The following is a 26,545-nucleotide window of genomic DNA, read 5'->3' on the forward strand; positions in this document are numbered from 1 at the left end:
GCTCGGCCACAACGGCCGGCAACAAATTAGTCTCTCATTCTCAGAAATGCGTACGTCATCAGCGTGACTATGTTGAGAAATAAACACAAGGACGTAGACATGAAGAATCCAGATGTAGAATGTTAATGAATTTGATTTTATTTAAAAAGCTTTAAGAGATTTTGCATAAAAATTTGGAGGAAATAGTTTTCAGCACGCTCTCATATTTAACATATTTCACACGTGTTAGTACCCGATGGTAGTAATTAAAGTCCAGCTACTCACAGAGGTGTGGTGTGGGCTGTAATTATCGTATGGCAGTGAAACTTGGTAGACATTCTGATGCGTTAATGAGGTACCGATTTACTCAGGAAAAAATTATTTCCAATTTTGGCCACCAACTGCAAATGTAGCGCTGTGAGTGCAAGAAAGACATATGTAATGGATTGGGAACAGGACGTGGACAGGGAAGAGCAAACAAGTGAGAAAGGCATAATGTTGATTTTATTAACAACTGCCGCTTACACAATTTGTTCAATATGAGCACCTGAGGCGTCGACAGGATGCTGTAGAGCACCAAATTTGCACCTGGTGGCCAAAATTGGAGCTGATTTTTTATCCAGCGTATATCGGTTCCGCATTAACACATTAGCATATCCACCAAGTTTCGTTGCCATATGATAATTACAGCCAACACTGGATCTCCGTAACTAGCTTTACTTTAAGTAAACCACCCGGTACACACACGTCACATGTATCTCTAGCGAATGTCGTCCTGCAGTTTCGTTTTGAAGCAGCTCAGTATTTGCGACGTCGTATCTTCAGAACTATGTGTCATACAATGATATAATTTTACTACTAGATTAAGTGGTGTATGTGAATACTCTCTACAAAATGTGTCGCGAATGCAGTTTTTAGTAAAGGGTAATAAATTAAGACGTCATACCTGATGCGCTAGTTTTACTGCTTGAACGGCGAAAATATAGTTAGCGACAAATTTTCTTCCTTTCATTATTTTATGGAGGTTGCCAGCGAGGAAAAGTGCATCAAAGGTTTGAAATTATATGTAAAGCTTGTTGCAAGTTACTATGTACCCTTTTCTCAAATACTGGATGAATAAAATCTAGATATTCGCGCGTCGTGTGCTACACCACTTTTTCACTCCTACACCCACACGTCATTACGAGCGTGAATCTACGTTATGCTCTATTGGCATGTTGCTATTTGCTTCCAAAAGAATGGCGCGATCGGTGCGGAAGGAGATACAGCAAATACATTTCAAAATATTGTTAACACGGTGTAAATCATCAGTTTGTAAGTAGAGCCGGTGAAGGAATTACAAACGATCCTTCTAATTGAGCACTGCACATAATCTTGCATTCTCTGATTAATATTAATCCTCTTTAAATAGTAATTATGATAAGTTTAGCATACAGACTAGTTTCCAGTTACTACCGTCGACAGTTCGCTCTCGTTGATTCTACGGCGGACACTGAGAGATCTCCGTGAGATGAGTCATAAAGATGTTCCACCCAAAACGTCTGTCACTGTTTCTAATATTCCGTATATTACAGGATAAAAACAAATAGATAAAGTAACACTGCTGCTTAAATAAAACTTACATTATGATTACTTCATCGTCATGGTTGCTATTTAAATAAGTAATTATATATAAACCTCCATCAATGCTCTGCCATAGTACACATCTATACATATTATAAAAAAATGTACGTACGTATGCATGTATGTGTGTATGTATGTTTATATATATGTATGTTCAACACCTCCTCCTAAACTATTGAACCGATTTCAACGAAACTCAGCACAAATATCACTTACAGTCTGGAAAGAATCGCTGTGGGGGTAACCCAACTACCTATCATAGGAATGGCTTAGCCACAGCCCGGGGGAGTGAAAATGTCATTCTGGAAGCATCCCCCAGGCCGTGGCTAAGCCATGTCTCCACGATATCCTTTCTTCCTGGAGTGCTAGTTCTGCAAGGTTCGCAGGAGAGCTTCTGTGAAGTTTTAAAGGTAGGAGCCGAGGTACTGGCGGAAGTAAAGCTGTGAGGACGGGTCCTCAGTTGTGCTTGGGTAGCTCAGATGTAGAGCACTTGCCCGCGAAAGGCAAAGTTTCCGAGTTCGAGTTTCAGTCCGGCACACAGTTTTAATTTGCCAGGAAGTTTCAATATTTTATATATATACGAGCACACAAACAACCTGCACTTGATCTCAAATCATCGTGCCTCTATCCACTACACTGTGCTCTGCTTGTGTGACATATGATCATGTTTTTTATGTTATGCTCTCCTGAATGCTGTAATCGCCGATATGTTATTAACTGACATTTAATTATAACAAATACTACCAAGAACTAAGCGTTTTAATTTATCTTAAACGTACCACTGCCTTAAAACAGTATACAATTTTTCACCAAGTTATGATATGAAAATTCCTTAACCGCCAATATCATTACAAAAAATCGTACGGATAACGACACATTTTTGAGAGATCCTCTGTGTGCTGGTGCTTCGAAACAATATATATATATATATATATATATATATATATATATATATATATATATATATATATATATATATATATCAGGACGTAAGTTGTAACATAAAACCCATGAAGTATGGGTTTCAAATGAAAACGTCGAAATCCAGTATGGCGTCTGCCAAATACTGCTTGTGATGTACCGAGTATTCTTGCGTCTTACTGGTTCAACGTTTCGTAGCACGTTGGCGACATATTGCAGAACTTATTTCGTGTTTCACGTCTTCACAATGTGAAGTAACAGGAAGTGACGTCACAAAAATCATAAAGCTCTACGTCCACTACAGCTGTTACGTCCTGTATGACGACGCCCTTAGCCATACGTACTTGTCTAGCTCTTTTCCCATTGCCGTATATATTCTTGACACAAATACTTCTTTGTTACCAGATATTGATACGACAGATGATTTCTCTGGTAATGCCTGTAAAGAACGATGATCGTGGATATGATTTGCCGTTATCTTGTGACGCTCTGAGCTCTCCAGATTTATCTGGGGGTTTTATAATGTCAGTTGCTCTTATCTTGTATAAACCGTGTACCGCACTGCACGACAACGTCGATACCGTTGACTCTATTACAGGGAGGATGTGACCCTGTCAACGCAAAGCAGCTCGCGATTACATTCCCACGTACATCGGAAGAAATTATCATTATGATAAAATAGGATGGATCATAGCTCGCACGGAATGATTTGGGTATTCGTTTTTCTCACGTGCTATTCGAGAACTGAGCGGCAGAGAAATAGTCTGAAAGTCGTTCTTTGAAACCTCTGCTAAGCACTGAAGAGCGAATTTCAGAGTACTCCTGTAATCACCAATTCTGTTTGCCATTTATCAAAGACCTGATAATGAAGCACAGACGTAGACAACGGAGAATATGAGGCTGGAATGACATTGTGCTGCTTGGAGCTAAAACGGTGTCTCTTCATAGAGCACTATCCACAATTGAAGAACGATTGCAAGAGTATGGAAAGAAAATCAACACACAGGAAACCAACACGATGAGATTAAGTGACAAAGAAGGTATGAAAGTGGAAAATAAGATCGCACTGAACGGATTGTACAGTACAGCTATTTGAGGAACATGTTAACTTGCTACTGGATGAGCGAAAAAAAATCACGAATTGCAATGGTAAAGCAAGCTTTCCAGAAAAACAAACGCTTACTATAAACCAAAATGGTGTCGGGGTTAAGGAAGAAGTTGGTTAAATGCTACGTGTGGCGTGCTTTTCCGTACGTCTGTGAAAACTGGTTACTGAAGAAATGTGTGTGAGAGAAAATTGAAGCATTCGAGATATGGGTTTGGAGGACAATGGAGGATACAAAATGGGTGGATAAAGTGAAGGACAGTGAAGTAATGGAAAAGGTATAGGAGCAAAGAACTCTCCTAAAACTGGTTAAGAAAAGGAACGCAATTTGGCTGTTGCGTATACTGCAAGGGAAATAAATTGTAACAACAACTATCGAACGTACAGGCGAAGGACAGAAGAAAATAGTAGGGAGAAGCAGAAAAATGCTGGATGAAGCGAAACGAAGAAGATACTAGAAAACGAAGCAACTGGTCTCGAACAGGATCAGATAGAGACAGCAATGGTGCTTGTAACCTGCCAGTTAGGCAGAACACCTTGTGATGATGAAACATGGAGATTGATGTAGGTAAGAAAGTGGATTTACGTAAAACACGAGCAGCGAATGCCTTCATTTTGTTTTTCTCTAGGCCGTCACATATAATCTCAATGTTTTTAGGTGCTTCTAGTGGAAAAAAAGTTAGAGCTACCGCCTTTTCTGTTATACGTGTCCTATTTATAAGGGGGGCCTTAGTACTGTACAAGTACCAAAAACAAACCAAAATTTACTCATTATGACGGAGCACAAAATATAAGTGAAGCGCAAGCAATAACCAGGCAGGTCGTGGGTTAAAAACGCAGAAGTAATCAATCATCAAAATGGAGACGTCAACCTATGATTTTTTTCTCTTTATTTAGGAAAATGTTGACCACAGATTGCAGCTGCATATGAAACTCTAGTCTTCCTGTTCGTCCTGCCAACGCAATTCACTAATTCCTGGCATATCTAACTTCAACCTATCCATTTCTCTTTTCAAATTTTCTAACATCCCTACTTGGTTAAGGGATCCAGCATTCCACTCTCCGAGCCTCAGAATGGTTGTTCCTAATGACATCCTCCAGTGTTGTCCCCGCCTGGAGATCTGAATGGGTGGCTGTTTCACCTCCGGGATCTTTTACCCAAGAGGATGCTCTCACCGATAAGCCATAGGGTCAAGTTTTATGTCCTTGAGAAAAGCAGTTGCTGTAATTTCTCCTTGCTTTCAGCCGTTTATTTTTTTTTTTTATATATATCTCACATATTATCTGTTTTGGGGTTTCCAATATCAGATCATTCCGCACTTCAACATCCGACACGGTTTATATTGATATACACTGTATGAAATGACGTTCAGTATGATCTTACGATAGCAAATGTCGAAATGAGTAATGTATGAGATATGAAGTAATTGCGATATAGATTGAACTTAGTAATAAAAAGTGCCGATGTGTCCGCCGCCTCTTACATAAACTTTGGCTCCTCTCGATGTGCCCCGAGAATAGAGCGGGGACTTTAACGTTTGCAATCACTCTAACCGTTTATGTACAGAACTAAATGTAAGAAATCAATTTAAAAAATCATTCATCTAAGGTGGGATGTGAAAGTTCGCGAGAATTCACAGAACAACACATTTCTACTGAAAGATATCTGCATCTACATTCACATCTGCATCTATACTCCGGTGTGTGGCGGAGGGTACTGTGTGTGCCACTGTCACTTACCCCTTTTCTTGTTCCAGTCACATGTGGTTCGCGGGAAGAAGGTTCGCTGCTAAGCCTCCGTGTGGGCTTGAATCTCTCTAATTTTTCTTCATGATCTTTTCGCGAGATATACATGGGGGGAAGCAATATATTCGTTGGCTCGTCTAGGAACGTACACGCCCAGAATTTTAACAGTCGATCATACCATGATGTAGAATGCTTCCCCTGTAGCGTCTGCCATTGGTGTTGACAACATCTCGAGGACGCTTTCGCGCTTACTAAACGAGCCTGCGACGAAACGTGCTCTTCTTTGGATCTTCCCTATTTCCTCTACCAATTATATGTGGTGCAGATCCAAGACTCAGGAGCAATATTCAAATATTGGTCGAACTAGTGCGTTGCAAGGCTACTTCTTTGTTCACGGAATACATTTCCTGAGGATTCTTCCAATGAATCTCAGTCTGGCATCTGCCGACTAATTTTATGTGGCCGTTCCACTTCAAACCGCTCCGTACGAATATGGTTGGCTATTTTTTTTGGAAGTAATTGCTTCCAGTGATTGTTCTGCAATCGTGTAATCATACAGCAAATGATATTTCCTTCTGTGTACGCACAATATGTCACATTCGTTCGTGTTGACGGTCAACTGCCACCCCCTGCACCAAACGTCAAAATGTTCATATGTGTGTGAAATCTTATGGGACTTAACTGCTAAGGTCATCAGTCCCTAAGCCTACACACTACTTTAACCTGAATTATCGTAAGGACAAACACACACAACCATGCCCGAGGGAGGACTCGAACCTCCGACGGGACCACCAAACGTCGATCCTCTGCAGATCTTCCTGCATTTCGTTACAATTTCTTAACGTTGCTACTTCTGTGTGCACAACAGCATCATCCGCTAAAAGCCTCATGGAACTTCCGACGTTATCTACTAGTTCATTTATATATATTGTGAAAACTATTGCTCCCATAGCACTCCCTTGGGGTCTGAAGTTACTTTTACGTCTGAACAGTTCTCTCCGTTCAGAATGACATACTGTGTTCTGTTTGCTAGAAACTCTTCAATCCAGTCACACAGTCGGCCTAATATTCCGCATGCTCGTGTTTTGCTCAATAGGCGGCAGTGCAGAATTGTATCGAATAGCTTCCGAAAGGCATGGAATACCGCATCTTTCTGGGATCATGTATCTACCTCTTTCTGGGACTCGCGGGTGAACAGAGTGACCTGGGTTTCATACGATCGTTGTTTTCGGTACCCATGTTGATTCCTATACAGAAGATTTTCGGTGTGCAGAAATACCATAAGGAATAGAAATGAGCGCGGTAACCAAAAAATTGAACCACGGACTCCTATTAGATTGAGCCCACGAAGAAATTCTGTTTCTATGAGCCTGATTTAGATTTTCTTCAATGCCTTTCAAATATTTTTGGCGAATGGCGGGATACTTCTTCTGAAACGAGAACAACCGATTTCTGCCCGTATCGCTCTGCTATTCATCTAATCCTGATGAACTCTATGTGAGCAGAGTATAACAGAAAAATTATTTCAGCTGAGAACGAGACAACTACCTTGTGAGTGCGTCACAGGCTGCCGAGCTCTTGTTCAAGTAATGCTATTGTGGACAGACTACTAAGATTCGCATGCCGCTTAGGTCTCCGTATTGTGCGTAAAAAATATTCCAATGTGCGTCATTTGTATCTTGTAGGATGTTAAAATATCATCACCAATTGTTCTGCCGTTCGACGTGATGATAGGCGTTGGTTTCTCGATAGACGTAGCTATAAAACGATATCTTCTTTAAAAGCAGTTTAAACAAAGATCTAGGTTTCAGGGTTTATCCAGATGAAAAAAGTGGTCGCTGTTAACTAAATCTATCACCAATCGTATTTCCGTAGCCTACTATATTACCGAGTCCAGGAATTTTCTCGTTAGCGTAATCTAGATGATCTTACCAACAATAACCAATGATAATGTGCCTAACAAGAAATTCGAAATTGAAATAAAGTTTCTTTCTGTGTGTGTGTTTATAACTGACACCCTTGATCATTATTTGACGAAGGAGAAAGATAGCCAGTTTATACCGTACAACAGGTATTAGCGCACGTATCGATTGACAGGATTTTCTGTGTTCGATAAGCCTAACTGCCGATAAGAATATGAAGTGAACTCAGAGCCAGTGGTGCATCACTGTCTGTTGTTCGGATTAGGAGCTGAGCTTCCCTCATCTGCGTAAATTTGCGTGATCTGAGCGAATCATACCCGTCGTTTCGTTAACAACACATATCGCCTCAAACCTTCAGCTTTCGCTTACGAGCTACGAAAGCTCTGACGTGCACCAATTAAACGTTAAGTTGTGGAATCAGGAATGTTTATCTCAGTTATTAACAGTGTTGAGACTTGCCAGTATTGCTGTGCAGCTTGAAAATTGTTTATTTGCTTATTGTATTATTCCGTAAGTTAGTGGATCGTAATAATGAAACAAAGGTAGAAAATTACTAAACTTCAACGCAGCTGTTATATGGCGACGACTGTACTCAATTTAATATGAACGAATTGTAAGAATCGTACTTCTACATTTATCCCTACAACTACACTGCGGAAGCCACCTTATGGTGCGTGGCCGAGAGTACTCTCGTTAACACTGTCTTTTTCCCATTTCCCTGTCCTATTTACGAATGACACGTGGAACGTAAAATTGTCATTAAACCTTCGTATGAGCTCTAATTCCTTTAATTTTCTCGTGGTCATTTGGCGAGACGTATGTGAGAATTAATAATTTGCTTAACCCTTCCCCGGAACGTACGCTGTCGGAATTTTAACAATAAACGCTTCGGTGATGCACCACACCTCTCTTGCAGCGTCTGCCATTGAAATTTGTTCAGCGTCTCCGTGACGGTCTCGCGTCAACCAGAGGATCCCGTGACGTTTTCGTTGATAGTTTCTCTGAAACAATTATCTACTATTACTGTTCACTTAAATTTGCAATTCATTTTATATCCATAATAATTACCAGTAGCTACTGCGGCAGCATAGTGTTAACAATGGAGAAAAAACTGAATTAAAATTGATAGTGTTTAACGCTTGATGTTAAGCGGTGTGCAAACTCGGTTTTGCTTCGTAGAATCTGACCGAGAACTGTATAAACAGAAGAAAGACTTAAACAAAGTAATAAATAAGCGCCAAAATGAAACTCGCAAAACTATGAAAGATAAACTGTACGACAAATATAATGCACAGGGTGGCAACAAAGGAACAACATTCTTTAGAGGAGTTTTCTTGCGATATGAACCACGTAGAGCTGCTCGTGAGAGGTAATGCACCTGTTACCGAAGAAGATCTGCGAAACTGGACCCTCCGAATAGCAATTGCGATGAACATCGCTGATTTCAAGTCTTCTATGACCTGATTAAGCAGAGTCAAGAAATCATTCAGTATAGGTGGTCGCAAAAGAATGATGTTAATAGGTAGTCGCAAAACAACTATGTTTACTCCAAGCAAAAGTGTAGAGGTGATGCCATTAATTCGTAGCTGACGTGAAGACGAATTTTGTTGTTATCCCGACATCTGTTGTGTCTAACGCCCGCCTATCAGTCACCTCTCGTGAAAGAACTGCGAGCAAACCATACATTTTCATTTCGAGGTGAAAAAGACAGAATCTGATGTGCAATCCATTAATGCTATGACCCATTCATATACAACAATGACAGTGATAAGCATGAGTGCAATTACTGTTTCTGTAGCTTTACGTGAGGCTGTCGAGAAATATGCTAAAACTGAAAGTCAAGGCAGCAGGAATTGGTTGCTCCGTCGTTCTTTTTTGACTGTGTACTTGTTTCCATTATGACTGTTCACTTCAACATGAGTATATTACACTCATTTGAAATAGTTTTCCTAAGTTCCTTCTAATAGAATAGAAGTTAGCATGTACGAGAGGCTTTAGAAAGTTAGTTATACATGTCGTCCCACGCTATGACTATTCCGCAATAAGAGAGGCCATGTCAGAAGAGAGTACATGTTCTGGGTTTTGTGCAGAGATAGTTCTGCTGAGACGGATAACTGGTGCATAACAGTGTGTTGATGAAATGGCGCGGCAATTGGGAACGTATTCCAATGCTGAATTACGCGGGACAGTACGATTCTTTTGGGCCAAACGTCAATTTGCACACATATTCATCATGAAATTCTGACGATAATGGGCGAAATGAATTGTTACGTCCAGCCGTAGTGAAATAGTGCCAACAATTTGACCAAGGCACAGACGTGGATGACGCTGATGGGGAACGAAGATTCTCGACATCGACCACAGAGGGCATTGCGCAGGCAACCGGGGTATTGATTCGCCGCAGGCATAGATTTTCTGAGTATGAGGACCATCGCTCAGAGGTTCTGTAATGGCTCCGTGACCAAGGAGCGGATTTCTATTGTTCAGAACTTGAATGGGCTGTAGAACTTTCTGACTCTTGTTTCAGAGGGTTGGCGACTAACGCAGTACCCCGTTCAGTTGGACTGTGGTTGTGAAAAATAAAAGTCGTGGATCATGTTCAGAAAATTACTGTGTTTATTGAAATTAGTCTCCGCCTGAATCAAAACACGGCTGAAGTCGTTTTAATAGCGCTTTGGAACAGTCGTTTTTTGGAGTTGCATTTAGTACTGCAGTACAGTTTTCTTGGGTGTCCTTAACTGCATCATAACGATGTCTTTTCAATGCCAACTTCAATGCAGGGAACAACCAAAAGTTGACTGGGGCCAAATCCGGCGAATACGGTGGGTGATCCAGTATTGTGATCCATTTGCCGGCCAAGAACTCGTGCACAATCTTCGCTTTGTTGCCTGAGCTGTCGTCATGGAGGAGCAACCGAGGACTTGCCTCTCGAGATTCGGGTTGAATTCAACGAATTCTCGCCCACCAACGCTGGGGGACTCAGAGAACTTGATGTTACCTCATTTCTCCACTGCCACATTCCGACGAGTGTCAGACACTTACTGTCACATTTGCGCATTGGCTTTCGACCCAGCTGTTTTTGAAAATTCAAAGATCGTAACGGCGCAACTTGTCGCGAGATAGCATTGTAACTCGGAAATTCACACAAGTGGTCCTAACGGAACTGGGACACAATATGTGTGTTGAAAAAAAGTGTCATTTTGTTCTGTCACTTTGATGTGCAGTGCTAAAAATTACTTGGCCTGCTATAATAAAGTGTAATAGTGTAAACCATCGTATTTCCACACAGAGCAATCGTAGCTAGCCTATATTTATGTCGTTTAAAACAGGAGATCATTTTAGCTAGACTGCACACTGGGCACTGTCGTTTTAGCCATCGCCATTTGTTAAGTGGTGATCCCTCACCACTTTGTCCTCATTGTCATCAGTCTTTGACGGTTCGCCATTTCCTGACCGAATGCCCTTTTTTAATCTCTTACGCTGTAATGTGTGTTTGCGTCTTCAGTTATCGGCGGTTATAGCGAACGACGCGCTGGCCGTCGACCGCGTTTTACTTTTTATCCGTCGTTGCAGTATGGGAAGGACATTTGAACGGCTTATTTCAATAGTGGTACAAATCCATTTTTGTTCATATTGAGATACAGAGTGCTAAAGTTAAATGAGCGCTGAAAAATCTGCTGTTGAGATACCAGAAATATTCAAGCATATGTCTTCTTTCTAGAGATGAACCTTTCTTTCTGTTTGCTTGGATCATTAATTCCAGAAGAATTATAGGCAGAAAAGTGGAGGTAATGGACTTGTACCACTATTGAAATAAGCCCTTCATTTAATCTTTAGTTCGGGACCTCTGTTGTCTCTACGGCGTATTTTGTGGACCTTTCTCCAAGAGGAAGTCCTTGTTCCTAGCTCTCTTTCCTTCCACCGATTTGGCTTAACGAGCAGTCGCTCTTAACTCCTTTTTCGTCTTAGTGTTCTAAGGTTCTGAAATGGGCGCGTATGACCTTAGTTGTTTTTTGCGCCCTAAAACAAAACAAATTAGTTCTTATACATGGAATATATTTCCTATCATGATCTTCCGGCCGTTGTAGCCGAGCGGTTCTAGGTGCTTCAGTCCGGAACCGCGCTGCTGCTACGGTCGCAGATTCGAATCCTGCCTCGGGCATGGATGTGTGTGATGTCCTTAGGTTAGTTAGGTTTAAGTAGTTGTACGTCTAGGGGACTGATGACCTCAGATGTTAAGTCCCATTGTGCTTAGAGTCATTGGAACCATTTGCATCCTATCATGATTTACGACGTAATATTTGGGAAAAAAGTCTTTTGTTTGGCTGTATAAGGTATGGAAATGGAAACTACATCTACATACTTTCAGACTGCACAATTTTTTTGAATTTTTACTCTATCTATCCACGTCAAATACGTGCTTCTTTCCGCTACAACAAATAGATATTATGTTTAGATCATTTTGGAACTTCTTAAACTTCCTCACTGTACTGATTCTACTTGCCAACGATTCTCGGTCCCTCTGAGGAAGAAATTGCTGTGAGAAGAGCCGCACACGCACATTCCCCTCTCGCGTGGATGACTTCCCCTTCGGTAGGGTCTTTCTGAGGGCGCAGCTGCTGAAATTGGCTCCTTTGTTATGAGCCCTCACCAGTCGGCTAGGGTCGCTAGAAAACTGCATTATTTCTCCCCGCCCCTGTCACAAACAGGGCAAAGAAAAGGGGACACCAAATTGCTACAGGGGAAGTGCTGGAAGGGAGCTGTCACGAGGTACACGTATATTCAGATGATTGGAATAGAACACTGTCTCGCATTCGATACAAGTGCCTTCTTTGGCAGTTTTTCTCCCATTCCTAATACAAGAAAATGCACCGTTATATCTGGATGCAGTTCAAGAAACTTACACATTTCGCTGTCTCAACGTAACGCGTTAACAGATTTTTTTGTCGTTTCGATTTCACCTCTCGTCGACAGCAGCATCAATAAAAACGGGTATAAAGGGTTAATTAAGCATTACGGATGAGAAAACGCACGGCACTGGCATAACATTCAACAGTATGCTGCAGAATACAATATACTGTGAATTGTTATATCACTGTCATGTGTTTTTTGATTCATAATGCCTGAAATATTCTGCCAAGAACTGGCGTGACAGTAAGTTAGTGCGGTTACTTAAGCAGTTAAAATATCGTTTGGGGATTATGCTTTGAGTAAAATATATTTCTTTCTTTTTTCTCCTCACCCATACACGTTACAGTGATATTTCATCATCATCATCAGTGGGTGGCTCTTTATTTTACTTTCAGACAATAAGAACTACAATGAGTTGGAATTGTGGTCATGATATTAATTTAAAAAAGGTAGTGTACCTGAACAGCATGTCTCGTTGTTCGTGTACACTAGAGGCCATATTTCAAAACACTTTGTCATCTACAAGCACGATATCGAATTCTCTAAAGTACTGTGCTTTGTATTGAACGAAAACTTTAGGCATAAAATGGAACCATTGTTGCTTGATGACAAATAAATGGTAGCGTAAGATAGACAACATCAACAAAATGAAAAATAATCCTACATGAGTAGTTTAATTTAGGTACGGACAATACTAAAATTCTTTATCCTTCTGGATTCCATCCGTCACAAAAGATTAACGAATCATTTATGTCGGTGTATTTAGGTGGTATATTTAATCTGTATATTTAACAAACGTCAGATGAGATGAGGTACTGGATTCATATTTAGAAAGGGTGGGGTGGGGGGGGGGGGGTTGCAATACCTGTCCGGCAATTCTGAATTAGGTTATCTGTGAACTCCATAAACCGATGATGATGGTAATGATAATGACTGTGGATTCAGGACACGCAACAGCACGGCTGTTGGCTACCTCCCCAAATCTTTTCAAGCGATTATCGGAGCAGTTTCTTCAACAAAGTCACAGTGGAGTCTCTATACCATCCTTCAGCAACTGAGCAAGAGCGCTGTGTGTAATGACTTTGATGTCGATGGGTCATTAATTTTCAACTTTCTGATATACCTCGTTACTGTCTTAAGCGAAATACAACAGACATTTTCGAAAAAAAAAAAACATAGCTTCTGACAGCATTCTACCAACGGAATGCGACTGAGAAGTTGTGAAAGTCGGACGGTTGGACAAAGAGAAAGAAATCGGCGGTGGGTTGTTGGAGCAATCTCTTATGAAGTTATTGAAGGTAATCACGAATTGCCTAAATCAGAAAGGCCGGAGTGTGTTTTGGAGCTCGCTCCATCCGAAGACGAGTCCAATTGACATCTACAGTTCCATACATACTCTGCAAACGACTGTGAAGCGCGTAGTAGAGGTCACACACCTCGACTTCAGAAACAGTGATGGAGTCCCACGTGTACTATTATTCGTTCCCATTTCTGTTCCACTCTCAGACAAGAGACTCCGTATGACTCTAATTTTTCTTATCTTGGTGGTCCTTACGCGAAATTTATGTTGGTGGCAGTAAAATCTTACTGAAGTCAGCTTCAAATGTGGGTTCTCTAAATTTTCTATATAGCGTTCCTTGATAAGAACGACGCCCACCCTCCAGTGATTACCATTTGAGTTCCCGAAGCATCTCCGCAACGCTTGCGCGTTGTTCGAACCTACCGCTAACAAATCTAGCAGCCCGCCTCTGAATTGCTTCGATGTCTTCCTTTAGTCCGATCTGCTGCGGATCCCAAATAATGGAGCAGTACTCAAGAATAGGTCGCACTAGCGTCCTATATACTGTCTACTTTACAGATGAACCACACTTTCCTAAAATTCTCCCAATAAACCGAAGTCGACCATTCGCCTTCCGCACCACAAGCGTCACATGCTCATTCCATTTCACGTCGCTTTGCAACGTTACGCCCAGATATTTAATCGATGTCACTGTGTCAAACAGCACACCACTAATGCTGCATTCGAATATTGTGGGTTTGTTTTTCCTACTCATCCATATTAACTCATCTTTTTTCCCCCTAGAACCACCTGCCATTCATCACATCAACTAGAAATTTTGTCACTTCCTCTATGACAAAAAGACGGGGAAAAACCATTTTAATGCCGAAAGGACAAGTTAATCATTACTTGTGGTAGAACATTTCAGCTTTCTGTGATTAAATAAAGCTCATAGCGCTGAAAGGGGATTCCAAAATAAAAATAGAGCAACAGTATTATTTGGCAGAGTATATTAACAATTGTTACGGGTCTTATAGGCCATTATGCGAAATGATGATCAGTCTAGCATAGACCCTGTAAGATGTATGAGGTTCGCATGCCACAATATCAGAGACCACGGTTGCGATTGATCATGACAGCAGTTTCCGCGATGTAGTCCACAGTTTAGCTGTGCTGGCTGGAGTCTCAGGTTTGATGGACTGAGTGCAGCAAATAACCAAGACCACTACGACTTCATCTCATTTGTTCAGTACTGATAAAATACAAGACAAGGCTCGCAGTGACCTATCCATATTCAGCAAGACGTCCAAGGGCTTAGTTCTTCTGACTGGTCCCGCCATAGCGGTTGGGCGTCAGCCAGTTATCTCTGTACTATCTGGATAGAGCTCTGGTCTCTGAGCACAGAACTGTCACGTGCCTGCTGATTCCTGTGCGTTGCGTCGTACGTCATGTTGTAGTTGGGCATTAAATTTCGTTCAGGTTGTGCGCAGTTGAGAATTATTGACCCATTTTAGATTATAAATATCATGTCATGAACTATAACAGTAAGTGAAGCAGGGCATTGTCAGACCAACAAGATATTGCAGTAATTCATTAGAAGAGTCACGTATAACCAGAGTAATTGCTTCCTTTACGTATGCTACGAGTTTTGCAGTTTCGCTCATGGTCTTTTTCTACAAATGGTAACAGAACATTCAGTGCACCAGAAATACATCGTGTGCTTTGTATCTTTACGGTATATATCCCGCAGGAATTACAACACAAGTCCAAAAATGTGTCACCTTGAACATGTATCTGTGTGGCCAAAATAGACCATGTAGCATCCAAAAGTGCACATAGTTTCCCTGAAAACTCGAACAATAGGACCTGTCGCAATTGCAGTACGAATGTTTATGACACTGGCAACATAAATGCTGTGGGCAGTTCATCACTTCAGATACCAAGTTACCAGTATGTAAAAATGTATTTTGTATGAAATTGGGATGTAGATGCCATTATATATTTTAAGATCAGTTTGTATGTACACTACTGGCCATTAAAATTGCTACACCACGAAGGTGACGTGCTACAGACGTGAAATTTAACCGACAGGATGAAAATGCTGTGGTATGCAAATGATTAGCTTTTCAGAGCATTCACACAAGGTTGGCGCCGGTGGCGACACCTACAACGTGCTGACATGAGGAAAGTTTCCAACCGATTTCTTATACACAAACAGCAGTTTACCTGCGTTGGCTGATGAAACGTTGTTGTGACGCCTCGTGTAAGGAGGAGAAATGCGTACCATCACGTTTCCGACTTTGATAAAGGTCGGATTTTAGCGGTTGCGGTTTATCGTATCGCGGCATTGCTGCTCGCGTTGGTCGAGATCCAATGATTGTTAGCAGAATATGGAATCGGCGGGCTCAGGAGGGTAATACGGAACGCCGTGCTGAATCCCAATGGCCTCGTATCACTAGCAGTCGAGATAAAAGGCATCTTATCCGCGCGGCTGTAACGGATCATGAAGCCACGTCTCGGTCCCTGAGACAACAGATGGGGACGTTTACAAGACACCAACCATCTGCACGAACAGTTCGACGATGTTTGCAGCTGCGTGGACTATCAGCTCGGAGACCATGGCTGCGGTTACCCTTGAGGCTGCATCACAGACAGGAGCACCTGCGATGGTGCACTCAACGACGAAGCTGGGTGCACCAACGGCAAAACGTCATTTTTTCGGATGAATCCAGGTTCTGTTTACATAATCATGATGGTCGCATCCGTGTTTGGAGACATCGCGGTGAACGCACATTGGAAGCGCCTATTCGTCATCGCCATATTGGCGTATCACCCGGCGTGATGGTATAGGGTGCCATTGGTCACGTCTAGGTCACCTCTTGTTCGGATTGACGGCACTTTGAACAGTGGACGTTACATTTCAGATGTGTTACGACTCGTGGCTCTACCCTTCATTCGATCCCTGCGAAGCCCTACATTTCAGCAGGATAATGCACGACCGCATGTTTCAGGTCCTGTACGGTCCTTTCTGGATACAGAAAATGTTCGACTGCTGCCCTGGCCAGCACATTCTCCAGATCTCTCACCAATTGAAAACGTCTGGTCAACAGTGGCCGAGAAACTGGCTCGTCACAATACGCCAGTCACTACTCTTGATGAACTGTGGTATCGTGTTGAAGCTGCATGGGCAGCTGTACCTGTACACACCATCCAAGCTCTGTTTGACTCAATACCCAGGCGTATCAAGGCCATTATTATGGCCAGAGGTGGTTGTTCTGGGTACTGATTTCTCAGAATCTATGCACCCAAATTGCGTGAAAATGTAATCTCATGTCAGTTCTAGTATAATATATTTGTCCAATGAATACCCGTTTATCATCTGCATTTCTTCTTGGTGTAGCAGTTTTAATGGCCAGTAGTGTAATAATCACATACACGTAATATTTATTAGTAGCGACGTGGCTGAGTAATCGATGTCACTTTCGTTCGAGAGGCGTCTGCATTGTTTACAACGCTCGGTTTTGCGGATTACGCGTATTTAAAAGTTGGATGACATAGTACCTAATGTACTGATTTCTGCTATATTTCGTGGGGTTCTTTTGCACAAAATTGGAATGTTTGAGTAAATCATAAGTGAAATGAAGCAGAATAAATTTTCTTATTTTCCTGTAAACGCTTGGATCACAGGAAATTTTTAAAATGGTACAGCTAATTATCACCAGCTTTTTTTCCACTATTGTTCAAACAATCGATCAAGATCTCCAGAAATCTGGCATGTGCTATATAATAGGTTCATGTGAGCGCAGAATCGGAAAGCATTTTCTTTTGCATTGTAATGTCACTTCATGGTGGCCGTATTGTATTGGGCAAGACGCGAAGTATGAAGATCTTTGGCTGGCACTCTTATACTGTTGGACTTCGACACTGCTTCACTGTACTTTGTAAAGCCAGAGATTGGCCGTTGCAGAAGTATAAGAAATGTCAATTCTGATTAGAATTAGTGACGAATTCTTGAAATTCACAATGATGACAAAAATATAGTTTAGGGATATGTACAATACAGTTCCTAGAATATCTGCTGCGCCAATCCAAAGTTCAGCCCAACAGAAACATTTCGGTCCTGATGACTTCCTGCGCAATGAATTCGCCAGCTGCTTGGCTCAACGGTTGTGGGCAACAGAGGAGTAACAAGAGCTACGCTGTGCTGCAGAACGTCACGAATCTATAACTAATCATTTTAAGACAGTGTGATTTGTGACTTGTATCCTTAAGTAAATATAGCTCTTTTTGGTATAGATATATGTCTATACTTGATAGAATGTGTTACTGTCGTACTTGTGTGGCCTTTGCGCTGCGCTAACGTCAAAAGTGTTGGTTAGCCCGGATACACCGGTGCTGGACAAGTAATATGAACTTACTGCAACCTTTTCTGGAAGGATAAAATGTGATGTCGGCATATTTATAATATGGGTAACGCTTTTATGATAATCTCTAGGACCGTTAATTCATGCGGAAAGTACGTATTTGGTTATGAATCAATCCTCGGAGACCACGATCACCTGTTCAGGAAGACCGTCTCTCCTGATGAATCTTCCATTAAGATATCGTGCCATGGTTCACTGTAGAAAGTGCCATGAAATATGCGGAGGAGCATGATAAGGAGTTCATGGTACTTTGTCTGGCCACAATATTCCTCGAACGCAACACAATTATAGATCTGTGAGATCTGCTCAGTGATCATATTCAATGTGTGGATATTACGACTCGCCAACTCCAACAGCTATGGGAAACATTGTGCACAACATGTATCAAAATACCCATGAACCGGCCGGCCGAAGTGACCGAGTGGTTCTAGGCGCTTCAGTCTGAAACCGCGCGACCGCTACGGTCGCAGGTTCGAATCCTGCCTCCGGTATGGATGTGTGTGATGTCCTTAGGTTAGTTAGGATTAAGTAGTTCTAAGTTCTAGGGGACTGATGACCATAGCTGTTAAATCCCATAGTGCTCAGAGCCATTTGAACCATTTTGCGATGTGTGCTGAAGAAAACCGGTACTTGAAATGCAAGCAGGGTGACCTCAATAACGTGAGTCAACAGTGTATATGGACTAAATTTCCTTCAGTTTGAATGACTGTATACTGTTGCGGTCGTTAGTTATTAGCACCCACTGCAGGGCAAACAACTCCCAACTGCTGCGCCGATCTCTCGCGTTGCAGATTCTCCACAAGCTCGGATCTCAGTCCACATTCTTATGGTCTCAAGGTTTACATCCACTCTTTTTTTCTGGAAGTAGTCGATAATTCTTATCGTATTGTACCAAGTTTCCAGGACATACAATTTTCTCTGTTTTTTTTTTCTTCTAATTTGTCAGTGGCTCCTCACTTTTATGTTTGGGAAACTTACGTGTACGCCAGGAATATTAGTCGAAAGTCTTGTGTCTGTGTCATGAAGCGTTTTCATGAAGAACTACAGCTGTCAATCGCTGGCTCTCTGAGTGTAAGACAATAAATACAAAGGTCCGAGGTTCAGTCCTCAGTCTGTCCCAGTTTTTATTTGTAACAGTTACCTCTTTTTTCACCCCTGTAAATGACTTGCAAATGTGAAAAACGCTAAGCTGTATCGTGGGTCGGAGCTCACGCTGGATTGAATGTCCCCCTATAACCAGCAGGGTGAGTCAGTTCAAAGGTCAGGCGAAGGTAAAGGCATACAGTCTCCAACTGGACCATGTCTAGTAAAGCATTCTGGTGTTCAAATCAATCTTCGGGTTGATGACAGATTTATTTTTAAGTGTGTTCACGCTACTTTGGACATGCGATGTATAAGCAGGAGCAATGGGGAGTGCCTTGCCTAGAAAATAGTAATAACAGTAAGGTGATAGCAAGAAGTGAACTGTATTTTGCTCAGAATATTATATATTTCAAGAGGCTTAGCTGCAACTACCCAGTACAGTCCCAATTAAAGAAATTATTGTTTGTGCTGTTTCTAGGAAACTGACATGGATTTGCTGAGGTACACTCTACAAAATACTTCTTACGTTGGTGGAGAAGCCGAGACTGCACGAGGAATTGCAGACAGCATTAGCAACATGTGAGTACTCTGGACAGATTTTGATGTGTCAACGCACATACGTACAATTATAAATCTGACTTTCCCTAATAATGGTAATTATTTTGTGGGAGTACTTACAGTGTTAATATAGCGTCGGAAAGAGATTTTTGTTCCATTTGCCTGAGTATTTCCTATCAGAAATCATGAGCGTATAACGAGCGTACTAGGATCGACCGTTGATAATGCATACAAAGTATAAAGCACCTGACCTAGTGACAGTCGTTTGTTAGAGAGGTATACCGCAAGTGTTGGTTGTATTCTGGCACAGACGCCGTGTTCTAGTAAATGATTAGTGCTATCCCATCGTTCGGTGTAACTTACTGTAAATAGAAAATTTTATCTATAGGATTTTTTGAAGTCAACATGCGATGATAGTCTTCATTCCTAACATAGCAACAATAAGTTATTAGCAACGTAAATAAGAAAGAGATGCCAAACACAGGAGTTGAAAAGAATGAAACAAAAACAGAGGCATCATACCTACTGTTCTAACAACTTCGGAAATGCAGGCGGGTGATGTCTTCGACAATCGCCGACATTTCGACAGGCGAACGTTACATCATTTTCAAGATAAAAATGAGACGAGAGAGCGCCGTGCAAGGAAAATTAAGTCCTCGGTTGGTAACACGCCCAAATTCTGCTTGGAATCCTGCGCTCTCCCCAAACCTGCTCTCTCCCTGGTCAAAGAATAGAGACAACTCGACAGTTAATAATGATTTTTCAGTGCTTTATCCATCTTCAGCGTAAGTATGTTTGTTGAAAAGATCAGCAACCAGCTGCAGAAAAGAAATTTTATTTCTTCACTGGTTTCAGGCACCAAGTGCCCTTCTTAAGGAAACTGTACAAAAAAATATATCACAGAGAAGTACAAGCCATATAAGAATATTAGAAAATTTCAAAAGTAAAAGTTTAAAAATTTAAAGACAAAGAGAAGGTACATACTTAGAATTATAGCATTATTAGCGAGCGTCAAAAATACGCAGTTGTGTGCAGCATAGTACTGTAGTCCTATGAAAACACAAGAACAATATGCGTTAATGTAGGAAGAGCTATGGAGTTCTTGTACATGGATCATAGCACATGTACAAATATGGTATAAGGACACCAAACAACAAGTGCAGACATTAAGCAAGAACTGGAGCTAATCAACTAACGACATGCATATCTACAGGTGGTCTTAGAGCGGGGGTTAATGTAAAAAAAAGCAATAAATAAAAACTTAAAAATCTATAGCTGCCATAAAATATAGACGAAAATGTCAGTGCTCATAACCAGCGTGTTAACTAATGTATAAAATCCTACATGTTAATGATGATTAAAATAAGTTAATGCAAACTATATGTGGCGCTACGAATGGGAAATTTAGGAAATAATTGCCGAAATAGATGTAGTGACGCCAGCAGCATGCTAGCAGGGAACTGTAAATGGAGTAAGTGGAGAAACAATTCTCCATTAGCAGCTAATATGAAGGGTCAGGAAATGACTAAAAAGGAAAGGAATCGTTCGCACAGTTCTATACTTATATTACTTTGAAAAAAATCATACCACAACATATGCAACGTTGCAAATACTGTTCGTGAAACAACTGTAACTAGCGTCATTATATAATTGTGTGGTAAGTTTTAAAACACAATTTCTGAACTGGTGTAGAGAAGTCAGTAGAGTGTTCACAGGAAATACTCCTGCGCGAACAACGCGCGAGACGCACCATGGGACGAAAATCAATAAATCTACATCTACACCTCCATCTACATCTATACTCTGAAAACGACCGTGAGGTGCATGGCAAAAGATACTTCCCATTGAACGAGTTATTAGGGTTTCTTCCTGTTCACGCGGGGAGAATGATTGTTTGAATGCCTCTGTGCTTGCAGTAATTATTCTAATGTTATCTTCACGATCCCTATGTAAGCGATACGTAGGGAATTGTAGTGTATCCCTAGAGTAAATGGTGTAAGTAGAGAAGTAGAGAAGCAGTTCCTAATCAGCATCCAAAATGAAAGTTCAAAAATAACTATAGAAGAAGAAGACGTAGTCATAGTTCTATATGTCCGTTATAATGAAATAACTGGTTCAGGAATGTGTACAAAATTGTCCTGAACTAACAGTTACTAGTGACATTCATAGTAACTGTATGAAAGAAGTACAACAGGTTTGACTGACTGACGTTCAATGACTAAAAGTACTTGTTAATCGAAAAGATTACCTGTAAGTATAAAGTGAAACACCAGTAATTATAAAAATAGGATGTCTATGGCTCGTTTCTTATATATAGCTAACCACTGTAGCAAAAGTGAATCATCATTTGTTAGCTGTAAACAGTTTAGTATCTCTAACAATAAATAGCTAACTTCCTGGCAATTTAAGTGGCTAACCACCTGCAGCTAAAAATGAATCGCCATTTATAACTCTAGATGACTAACAACTTGTAACTATAGATCTATTTATTGAAAAAAGCTGTGTTAAAGAGACAAACACGAACTACATGTAACAAACTTACCAAACAGTAAAAAGCTGACTAACTATAGCTGTGAACAACTGTTTAAATGTAATTGTATGTGACTAACTAACAGCAACTAAATACAACAATATATGGCCAAGTTATACTGCCTGAAATACTGTTAATGACTTTCTGGCTGTAAATAGCAAATTAGTGGCGATCTGATTACAACAGCTTTCTGCGAAGTATTGAAACTAACGTACTGATTGAAGCCTACCGACTGCAGCCTACTGAATACAACTTCAATCAAATAATTGTAGCACTGACTGTGACCTACCGAATGTCAATGTTTGTTGATAGGTTCCTGCAACTAATTATCCGCTCCTAGGGGAGAGAATCCATTTATATGTCATAGACTGACTATAAAGCATTGCAGTCGAAGTTGACAAGTTGTAAGAAAAAAACATGTGGGGGCAGGGGCGGGGATATTAGGGGAGGGAAGATTTTAAATAAACAGAAAAGTGGGGAAGAAAGAAAGAATCTAAACGATATATGCTATATAAAACGGCGTGAGCAAAACTTGGACACATGGGCGTGAGGTTGGGGGAAACCTGAGGGGGGGAAGAGTTGTTGGGGTGGGATGGAGGAGGTGAGGACGAGACGTGATATAAAGGAAATTGGCTCATAACTGCTAGTTCCTTACGAATGATAAGGTGTAGCTGTTAGATAGTTAGTTGATACCTCATTATAACCACTCTCTGCAGACTATTGTAAATAACATATTAATTGTAACTCACTGAAAATAGCCATTAATTATAACTGCAATCAAATGATTGTAGCTCTGATTATGACTTACTGAATTATAATGTTGTTCCTATGAAAGTTGATCCGTTACTATAACTAATTATCTGCATATAAGAAAGAATATAAATTATATATCAGAAAACCATAATGAAGCACTCTGATCATAATGGACTAATTGAGAGAAAATATGGAGGGAGGTTCAGGGAAGTAGGTAGGAGGGAAAACATAACATGTGGGTGGGAGGAGAAACTTTATGTGAATAAATGGGGGAAATAATAACATTAATGCATGTAATGTCTGCACTTAATGATTTACAAAAGACAGTTATACGTCAAAAGATTAAGCTGCAGTTTCAGACCAATGTTACTGTTTAGTAAGTATTACAAATTTAAAGTAATAAATCAGGATTCTCCTATGTGCATAGATATACGAGATGCGACAATAAAGTAATGAGACTGATTTTCTTTGCAAGATGTAGCAACGCTGCAGGCTTGCGTAGGCACAATATCTTTTACCTAGGTCTATAAGCTGCTTCTAGTCCAAGTGGCACATCGATGCAACTGCTCAGTCATGAGTTGTGCTGTAATAAGTTAACATGTGTTTGTGTCTCTCGTCACGCAAATAGAACCACATAATATTGCACAATGGTATGCCATTTCTTTTTGCGTTAAATTGGGTGAAAACGCGACGACAACTTACAGTAAGCTTCAGAAGGCTTTTGGAGAGGAGGTTATGTCAAGAGCTCAAGTTGTTCTTTGGCATAAAATGTTTAGTGAAGGCAGAACGAATGTTGAAGATGAAGACCGCAGTGGACGACCATGAACCTCATGGCCGGATGTCAACTTGACCAGGGTGTGTGAATTCGTACGATTTGATTGAAGGTTATCCGTGAAAATTATTGCAGAAGAACTGAACATCAATCGAGAAGCGGTTCGTCTAATAATAACTGAAGATTCTACATCACGATAATGCACCATCCCATATTGCTCTGTCAGTACAGCAGTGCTTAACCTCAAAACAAATTTCAGTACTACCACAGCCACCTTATTCACCAGATAACGCTCTGTGCGACTTTTTTCTATTTCCAAGATTCAAAATGGCGGTCAAGGGATACCATCTTCAAACAACACAAGATGTCCAAAAAGCTGTGACGATGGTCTTGGAGGATATTACAGAAGATGAGTTCCAGAAATGTTACAATCAATGGCAGAAGCTCTGGAAAAAGTGAGTGCAATCAGAAGGGAGCTAATTTGAAGAAGACAACACTAAACTTGACTAAAACTGTAACCAACTTTTTCTTCCATATCAGTCTCATTACTTTATTGTCGCACCTCGTACAATCGAAAAAAATGTTTTTTAAATAATTGTGTTCATTTAATAGATTACATTCGTGTAGCCTGAATAGTTTGTGTATTTCTATTTCTTCTATGAGATCATTTTTGTGCTCCTGTATTAACAAAATGTAAAATGGCTAAGTTATCAATAGTCAGAACTCTGTGTCTTTCATTAATGAGGTGCTGAGCAAAAGTTGATCTACATGGATTTTGTCCTTTTCACAGTTCATTTGATAAATTCCGTATTTATTCGATACATTACTTATCGATTGCTCATTGTGAACAAGTAATTGACTGGGCTGTAACACCATATATTTAAGCACATTGGCAATTTGATAACAGAGGACACCAAGAAAAGGAACAGCTATATAATTTGGTTTCTCTATTTGTATGGAATTAGCATCATAGCCATTGTCAGTTGCCACATATTCCAAATTCTGCAACTCTCTCAGAACAGCACCATTAGGGAGTGGAATTTGAAGCAATCTTTCAATCATAGAATAAAAACAGCTAGTTGTATGGCTTTCTGGATGACAAGAGGCACTGTAAACAGTACCATCAGTAGTAGTGATGAAATGATATTGTCTTTGATATTGATGGACAAAAGTAAGTTATTAATACTACCTACATCATCCAGTAATTCACAGGTGAAATTGATATTATTATGTAGACTCTTTACAGTTTCCTGAACATCTCGAATATCAGCAGGCAGCCCTTGGTACATAAGGAACATATAATCAGAATATCGTTTGTATAACATGATATTTTTGTCAGTGTTAAGGAACTCATTAATATTTATTTTCTTGGATGTTAATAAAAATGTCGGCCATACAGGCTGCTAAATAACTGCGCAGAGGTAGTCCATGTTCTTATTTATACAGTTTACTATTGAAGGAGAAAAAATTGTATTCAAGTGCAGTGTGCAATAAACTAACAAATCCCAGTATTTGTTCATTATTGAGAATATTTTCTGTTTTAAAATTATTCTCAATAAATTGGATCGTTTCTGCAAGAGGTATATCAATATGTTGTTGTTGTTGTGGTCTTCAGTCCTGAGACTGGTTTGATGCAGCACCCCATGCTACTCTATCCTGTGCAAGCTTCTTCATCTCCCAGTACCTACTGCAACCTACATCCTTCTGAATCTGTTTATTGTATTCATCTCTTGGTCTCCCTGTACGATTTTTACTCACCATGCTGCCCTCCAATGCTAAATTTGTGATCCCTTGATGCCTCAGAACATGTCCTACCAACCGGTCCCTTTTTCTTGTCAAGTTGTGCAAGAAACTCCTCTTCTCCCCAATTCTATTCAATACCTCCTCATTAGTTATGTGATTTACCCATCTAATCTTCAGCAGTCTTCTGTAGCACCACATTTCGAAAGCTTCTATTCTCTTCTTGTTCATACCAGTTATCGTCCATGTTTCACTTCCATATATGGCTACGCTTCATACAAATACTTTCAGAAATGACTTCCTGACACTTAAATCTATACTCGATGTTAACAAATCTCTCTTCTTCAGAAACGCTTTCCTTGCCATTGCCAGTCTACATTTGATATCCTCTCTACTTCGGCCATCATCTCTTATTTTACTCCCCAAATAGCAAAACTCCTTTACTACTTTAAGTGTCTCATTTCCTAATCTAATTCCCTCAGCATCACCTGACTTAATTCGACTACATTCCACTATCCTCGTTTTGCTTTTGTTGATGTTCATCTTATACCCTCCTTTCATGACACTGTCCATTCCGTTCAACTGCTCTTCCAAGTCCTTTGCTGTCTCTGACAGAATTACAATGTCATCGGCCAACCTCAAAGTTTTTATTTCTTCTCCACGGATTTTAATACCTACTCCGAATTTTTCTTTTGTTTCCTTCACTGCTTGCTCAATATACAGATTGAATAACATCGGGGATAGGCTACAACCCTGTCTCACTCCTTTTCCAACCACTGCTTCCCTTTCGTGCCCCTCGACTCTTATAACTGCCATTTGGTCTCTGTACAAATTGTAAATAGCCTTTCGCTCCCTGTATTTTACCCCTGCCACCCTCAGAATTTGAAAGAGAGCATTCCAGTCAACATTGTCAAAAGCTTTCTCTAAGTCTACAAATGCTAGAAACGTAGGTTTGCCTTTCCTTAATGTAGCTTCTAAGATAAGTCGTAGGGTCAGTATTGCCTCACATGTTCCAATATTTCTACGGAATCCAAACTGGTCTTCCCCGAGGCCAGCTTCTACCAGTTTTTCCATTCGTCTGTAGAGAATACGCGTTAGTATTTTGCATCCGTGACTTCCTGATTGTTCGGTAATTTTCACATCTGTCAGCACCTGCTTTCTTTGGGATCGAAATTATTATATTCTTCTTGAAATCCGAG

The 26,545-nt window shown here is 40.5% G+C and overlaps 1 protein-coding gene across 2 annotated transcripts in view; it reads left to right on the forward strand.

Annotated features, from left to right (window-relative positions):
• LOC126469560 (uncharacterized) overlaps positions 1–26,545 on the forward strand; it is a 335,049-nt gene that overhangs the window by 138,959 nt on the left and 169,545 nt on the right. For both annotated transcript variants that reach the window (XM_050096680.1, XM_050096681.1), the window contains exon 2: positions 19,472–19,572. In XM_050096680.1, the coding sequence (XP_049952637.1) occupies positions 19,481–19,572 (92 nt within the window). In that variant the 5' untranslated portion in view covers positions 19,472–19,480. The remainder of the gene's footprint in view (positions 1–19,471; positions 19,573–26,545) is intronic.

The sequence above is a fragment of the Schistocerca serialis genome, chromosome 3 (assembly GCF_023864345.2).
Source record: "Schistocerca serialis cubense isolate TAMUIC-IGC-003099 chromosome 3, iqSchSeri2.2, whole genome shotgun sequence".
Classification (NCBI taxonomy): domain Eukaryota; kingdom Metazoa; phylum Arthropoda; class Insecta; order Orthoptera; family Acrididae; genus Schistocerca; species Schistocerca serialis.